Genomic DNA, 7,342 nt, shown 5'->3' with positions numbered 1-7,342 from the left:
ATAATGCTTAAAAACTGCAAAAAACCCGGAAAAGTAGTTTGTTTAAATTATATTATTTTTCTAAACTTGTTTTACGATATTTTCAAGACAGTTTAGCATAGCAAAGGTGTTCTATGTATAAAAACAATTGTCTTTCTTTCCAGAAGAACGCACAACGGATTAAAAAATTAAATAAAATAAATTGGTGGGTAAAAGGCTCAAATTTCAAGACCGCCTTACTCCCCTGAATATTGAGCTATAATTTTCAAACTCGGAATGGAAGTAGGCCTCTATGAACCAAACCACCCTACTTAAGTAAATATTTATAGATAGATTAGGGAGGTCGCAGTCACCCCTCATGTCTTTTGCTTAACTAACGGGGAGAGGGTAATTAATGCTCCTCAGTAGCACGAACGTCGTATAAGCGTGGTCCAACGGCTACGACCATGCGCTAGTGACTTATGATTGGAGCGTGGGGGACCGGGTTCGAACCTCGGCTGCCGTCAATTTTAAAATTTTTTTTCTTCTTTTGTTTATTTTGCATTATATTATTTATTTAACGTGTTTATCGATGTTTTAAGGGATTCTATGTATAAAAAATTTTTTCTTCTGTTTGGGAAAATTCAAATAATGCTTAAAAACTGGAAAAAACCCGGAAAAGTAGTTTGTTTAAATTATATTATTTTTCTAAACTTGTTTTGCGATATTTTCACGACAGTTTAGCATAGCAAAGGTTTTCTATGTATAAAACCAATTGTCTTTGTGAAGATTGAAAGCGAACTGAAAACGATACTTACTATGAAGAGAGGAAGGGGGAAGAAGGAGAAGGGAGAGAGGAGGGATAAAGGTTGGTCGTTTTTAGAAGAAGCGGGACTTTTATCGAGGACTGACATGTTACTTTTCTTTGGGATAAATACTCTCGTTATATATGTGTTTAGAATAGTTGTGTAAATAATGTGCTGCATAACTTTCAATAAATTAATTAAGCAGCTGAAGATCTTCGTTTAATTTAGATGATGTGTTTAATTATATATATACACACCGTAAGATATTCGGCCACGAGGGGAAAAGAAGAGATTTTCACTGGCGCAGCCGGCAGGATAGAGCTCATTTTTATGTAAATGTATGCTCCCACAAATTTAAGTAGTAATTGTAATTATTTGGGCGAAATTATACAAAATGAAAATTAAATGTTTGTGTTCCAACCTGGAACATTAGTTTACTCGTCAGAGAACGAACACGCCAGTGTTCTAAAGAGAATTCTTTTACTCGCCAGAGTACTTAGATAGCATATTATAAAAAGAATTTTGTTGTATTAATTTTCGTCCCAGATAATTGGAATTTTTATTTGATTAAATTGAATCTATTGTGGTTTTTTAAATTCTGTTTTGATTATTATTGGAAGCACGGCAGTGCATATCACATAACGAAAGAAAGTTATTCATGTTATATTATTGTCAGAACAAAAGCGTTCAAGTAGAAATTATTTTAGAGTGTGTTCTTGTTGTTATTAATTTAGAGTTTCTCACTCAATAAGAAGCGTTATGATAGTAGAGAATTTCCTCATATTCTATATTTTTTTTTATCCGAATGCTTATTGATGGTTATATATTTTTTTTTATTTAAAAAAAAATGGAGTTCAGCTTGGAATAGAAAATTTTACTTAAGTATAAATACTATTGTGCCGAAAATCGAATAACAAATTAAATAGTAATCGTCAGCTTCATAAATATTCAAAGTGAATGTTCATCAGTTTCGCTTCCGGCTTCAAGGTCGGAAAGAATAGTTCAGAAGACGATTTTTTCTTTCTGCTTTGTTTTATTTATGCTGGCGTCAGATTTTTTTTTTATGATTGAGAAGTGTATGTTATTCTTTCTGCAGACATCTTGTGCTTGTTAAGAAAAAGAAAAAAGAAAAAATGAGGATTTAATGTGTATACATTTAATAAATTAAATGAATAAAAAGGGATAGGTTTTAAAACGATTTCTTTATATTTCTTGCGGATTGTAGAAAATATTATCGTTTTAATTGAAATATATATATTTTTTTTGTGGTATTGATGTGGTAAACAAATTGTATTAAAAAAAAAATGCATATATATATATTGTTTGTTTTTTTTTTTTTCTCCTCAACTTATATTCATAGTGTAACAGAAATTATAATATAAGATAAGAGTTGGTTTTCAATCCTTGATTTCCATATTATATTGTTTTCACTTTTAATATGTAGAACATAGAATATGTTCTTGATGGTTAAAGAAATTTATATGAGTGTGATAATTCGTGTCACAGTTTATCACTGCACTAATGGTTGAACCTGTATATCATATTTGTATTGATTTTGTTATGAGTGCATTTTTTTGTATGTATGTATAATTAGAGGGTACAAATACATTTAATTACTATATTTTACGTAATATGAAACAGCAGTGCTAAAGTATTTTTTTAGAAACATTGTTGAGGTTGGAAGAGTAATTAACGTTTAAGTTTCGTTTAATAGTTGAATTTATTTTTCTTCCCATAAGGCAATACTCTGAAAGTTATTTTCATTTTAAATTGTAGTAATTTGACAATTTTACTGCCTAAAATTTCAGATTCTAATTTTGAGTTTAAAAAAAAAAAAAAAAAAAAAAAAAACATTTTAATAAATTTTGAGGTTAAGTTTAAAATAAATAAGGAAGCATCATGGCATTCCTTGGCAAGGGCAGAAAGGAAGATTTAAGATGTTTGGCAGAAGAGTTGGGAGAAAGTATAGACCACGATATGAAAATAGTAGATTTAAAATCTGTCATAGTGGCAAGTAAAGCATATGAAGAAAGCTTTGTGAAAAATTTATTAGAAACGATTATCAATACTAGAATGGAAGGGGAAAATGAAAAGAAAAGAGAATTAGAAGCCGAAGAAAAGAAAAGAGAAGTAGAAGCAGAAGAAAAACGAATGGAATTTGAGTTAAGAAAACTTGAACTTGAGACTCAGTCAAAAGGAGCTACAGTATCAAACTCAGTTGAAAATAGTAGCCAATTCAGTCATGAATTAGTTCGGTTGATGCCAAAATTTAAATTAAATCAGGATGACATAGTCCTGTACCTATCGCTATTTGAAAGACAAGCAAAACGCACAAAAGTGGAGATAAAAGATTGGGTGTCTGTTTTATTGACTTTATTGCCGGCCGAAATAGTGCAAATGATTGCCAGGGAATCCGAGGAAAGTTTCGAAGACTATAATTACATCAAAGCAGTTTTATTAAAGCGGTTCAAGATGAACGCAGAAAGTTTCCGGAAAAAGTTTGTTCTACATCAGCGTAGTCCTGATAAATCTTGGAGGGATTTCACATTTGAATTAACCAATTATTTTCAAGAGTGGATCGATGGACTTAGCGTGTCCGACTTCGATGCTCTAAAGAATTTGATGATCACGGATCAAATCAAAAGAAGAGTGCCGCATGAAGTGCGCGAACATTTCCTTGATGAATGGTCAAAGTTGATATCACCAGCCAAGCTAGCAGATAAGCTCGATGAATACGAAAGTGTTCGAAATACGCAAAAACGAGCTTCGAAAGAGAAATTGCCTGACAAGAGCTGTCCTCATACTCCACCTATAGAGCGACCTTTTAGGAATAGATTTCCTCAAAATTCCAGTAATCATCAGAAACAACAATTTCCAAAAACTTCAAGGTACGAAGGTCCAAGGCGATCATTCAAGCCGACTTGTTATTCGTGTGGAGTAGAAGGACATTACTCCAAAACATGCCCAAAGAATGATAATAAAAGACATTATGGTCCAAATGCTCAAAGCAATTTGGTTTTATCATCCACAACTGAAAATGAAGTCAATTCTTCAGTTCTGACAGCCAGAATTACAGCACCGGTGTCAAAACAAGCAAAGGACTGTTTCGATGTAGATAAGCTTCAAATGGTAAGCATTAGGTGTGGTGATCAGACCCTTACGGGGATTATAGATTCAGGTGCTCAGGTTTCAGTGGTGCGAGAAGGACTTGTTAGAGATATACATTCCGACGGAGAAGGAGTGATTGAAATTTCATCTGCTTTTGGGGAAAGTGAAATGACACCTCTAAGGAATTTTTCAATGAAATTAGATGATGAGTTGCATGGGAATGTTACTATCTCATGTGCAGTATCGAAAAAGCTTGTCAACGATTTGTTGCTCAGCATTAAAGCTTACGAGGCATTAAAAAATAATGTGCAGATTCATAAAATGGCAATTGCCGAGGTTATTTCAAAACAAAGTTCCGAGAGACCAAACGAGCCCGAGGTGCAGTCCTTGGAAAACCCAATGAGTAATATTTCTATGATAAATGGTGTCACCAAAAACGGGACGGAATGGGAAAACGAAAATCGAGCTGAACTCATAAGGCTACAAAAGGAAGATGCAGAATTGAGGAATGTGTGGATTTGGGCGAAAGACAATGAAAAGTCTTATAAAATACAAGATGGAATATTGGTGCATTCCGAAACAATGTTCGGTGAAAAGGTGGACCAGGTTGTTCTTCCATTGAGCAAAAGACAAGAAGTGTTGAAAATGGCCCACGAAATACCACTTGCTGGTCACCTAGGTGAACGTAAAACGAAACAACGCATCAAGTATTCATTTTATTGGCCTACCATAACACATGATGTCAAGGCGTTTTGTGAGAGCTGTGAGACATGTCAGTTACGAAGACCGATCACCTATCGAGATAGAATCCCAATTCAGCCGATCGTAAGACCGGAAACACCATTCGAAATTTGGAGTGTGGACTGTATTGGTCCTCTAGAACCACCATCACGTAGAGGACACAAATACGTCATTTGTGCAATTGATTTGTGCACAAGGTGGGCTGAAGCTATCCCAGTGAAGGAGATAAGCGCGAAAACTACGTGTAATGTCCTAATGAAAATTTTTGTACAAACCGGGTTCCCGAGAGTGATATGTTCCGATCAAGGAACCAACTTTACATCGAAGTTAACAAAAGGGTTTTTAGATGTCATCGGGGTTTCGCCGCGATTTTCAACTCCTGGTCATCCGGAAAGCATGGGTGCCGTTGAAAGATGGAACAAGACCCTCAAGAATATGCTGAACAAAAATATACAACAACATGGTAGAGAATGGGACTTACATTTGCCATATTTATTATTTGCCTACCGTGAAGTTCCCCACAGCACTACCGGTATTTCCCCATTTCAATTAGTTTATGGAAGGTTACCCCCTGGACCTTTGGCTCTGTTGAAAGATTTGTGGATAGGTAGAGAAACAATTCCATCTAATGCATCGAAACCTGTAGAGACTTATTTACAAGATCTAATAAATAAACTCAAAGACGCCCATGAACTAGCATCTGAAAACTCGAAAGTATCCCAAGATACTTATGTTTCTCAATACAATCTTCGCTCAAAAGAGAAATCATTCAAGGTTGGGGATAAAGTCCTCGTGTTGATACCATCATCCTCACATAAACTTCTTAGTACTTGGAGTGGACCCGCCACACTAATTCAAATGACTAGACCCCATTCAGCCAAAGTAGAAATGGAAGATGGAAGTATTCGCGAGATACATATCAACAAACTGCGACCGTACGTTACCCGAGTAAATTATGTTGGTCTTGTATTCGAACAAGACGATGACTTTGGAGACTTGCATTACGCTCCTGCTGATAAATTTAATGTATCAATTGGGGATATTGATAAACTAGATAAGGGACTTGAAGATTTGACGGTTGAACAAAGGAGAGATTTGTCAAAAGTTTTGAAAAGATTTATGGATGTATTTAATACCAAACCTGGACATGCTAGAGTGGACGGTCACGCGATTCGAGTCACAGCAGATTGTTCCGCCAAGAAATTTAGACCTTATCGAGTTCCTATCCGATTGCAAGATGAGGTCGATCGACAAGTAAAGGAACTCTTGGACTGGAATCTTATTGAACCAAGCGAGAGCGAATGGGCTCATCCCGTAGTGTGTGTAGCAAAAAAAGACGGAAGTGTCAGGCTATGTGTCGACTACAGACTTTTGAATAGCTTCACTATCCCCGACGCGTATCCCATGAAAATAGCTAAAGAACTCTTGTTTGAAATCGGAAAAGCCAATTTCATAACAGTACTTGACCTTACAAAAGGTTATTGGCAGATTCCGATGAGAAATGAAGATAAGACTTTCACAGCTTTTGTCACCCATTCGGGACATTTCCAATGGAAAGTAATGCCCTTTGGTTTGAAAAATGCTGGAAGCACGTTCCAGAGATCAATGGACAAAGTATTGGCACGACATAAAAATTACTGTCGCTCATACATCGACGATGTAGCCATATTTTCTGAATCCTGGACTGATCATATTTTTCATATCAGTCAAGTTTTGCTCACATTAAGAGGAGCTGGATTAACGATAAACCTGAAGAAATGCGACTTTGGCAGATGCCACGTGAAGTTTCTAGGACACATTATAGGTTCCGGAAAACATACTCCAGATCCTGAGAAAGTGGAAGCGATTCATAGTATAGCCAGACCATCTACCAAAAATGAGGTCCGAAGTCTGTTAGGACTAGCATCATATTATAGAGATTATATACCCAATTTCTCCGAAAAAGTGCTGCCTTTAACAAATTTAACAAAGAAAAGCGTTCCAACGAATATTTCATGGGATGATATATCAGAGCAATCCTTCCAACAGCTCAAGCGTGAACTGGTAAAAATGCCCTCTTTACATACACCTAATTTAGATAAACCATTCCAATTATACACTGACGCCTCAGCGACAGCTATAGGAGCTTGCTTAGCTCAGACCGCAGATGATGGCAAAGAAATGCCGATCGCCTTTTTCAGCAAAAAATTAACCCCTTGTCAAGCCAGGTGGTCCACAATAGAAAGAGAGGCATTTTGTGTTTTGGAGGCATTAAAGAAGTATGACACGTGGATTTTTGGCGCACAAGTACAAGTCATTTCGGATCATAACCCTCTGAGTTTTCTTACAAGCAGCGTGCCTCATGGTGCTAAGCTTTCAAGATGGGCTTTGGCACTGCAGAGGTACAATATGACTCTCACATATCGTCGTGGTTCTTGCCATGGAAATGCCGACGCGTTGTCTAGGATAGCAATGACAAAGTAAATGTTGGTTTATGTAGTAGGTTCATAATTTACGTGCATAGATTTATATCATTGTTATAAGCTTTATATATTAGTTCATATTTTACATAGTTATTAATATATTAGTAGTTCATTGTATCATTTGTAATTGAATTAAAACATCCATTTTGGGAGCTACATATTTAAGAGCTCCTCTGCCTGCGTGATTTGTGTTTGTTTTTCCCATTTTGCTTTGTTTTTTTTTTATATCTTTGGCAGGTTGTGAAGCAGCATTGTCGCTAAGGCGAC

General features: G+C 35.9%; 1 protein-coding gene across 1 annotated transcript; it reads left to right on the top strand.

The window, feature by feature from the left end:
- Positions 1 to 2,663: 2,663 nt before the first annotated feature.
- LOC147806878 (uncharacterized) lies at positions 2,664 to 7,076 on the top strand. The gene has a single exon (XM_087168623.1). The coding sequence runs from the start codon at positions 2,664 to 2,666 to the stop codon at positions 7,074 to 7,076; it is 4,413 nt and encodes a 1,470-aa protein (XP_087024749.1).
- Positions 7,077 to 7,342: the final 266 nt, after the last annotated feature.

Source organism: Parasteatoda tepidariorum, chromosome 7, assembly GCF_982258835.1.
Source record: "Parasteatoda tepidariorum strain Cologne lab strain chromosome 7, Ptep-v5.0, whole genome shotgun sequence".
Taxonomy (NCBI): domain Eukaryota; kingdom Metazoa; phylum Arthropoda; class Arachnida; order Araneae; family Theridiidae; genus Parasteatoda; species Parasteatoda tepidariorum.
This window is presented reverse-complemented; position numbering and strand designations above follow the sequence as displayed.

Excerpts from the sequence above, each read along its gene's own strand:
- LOC147806878 (XM_087168623.1), top strand. The coding sequence starts at position 2,664 with ATGGCATTCCTTGGCAAGGGCAGAAAGGAAGATTTAAGATGTTTGGCA.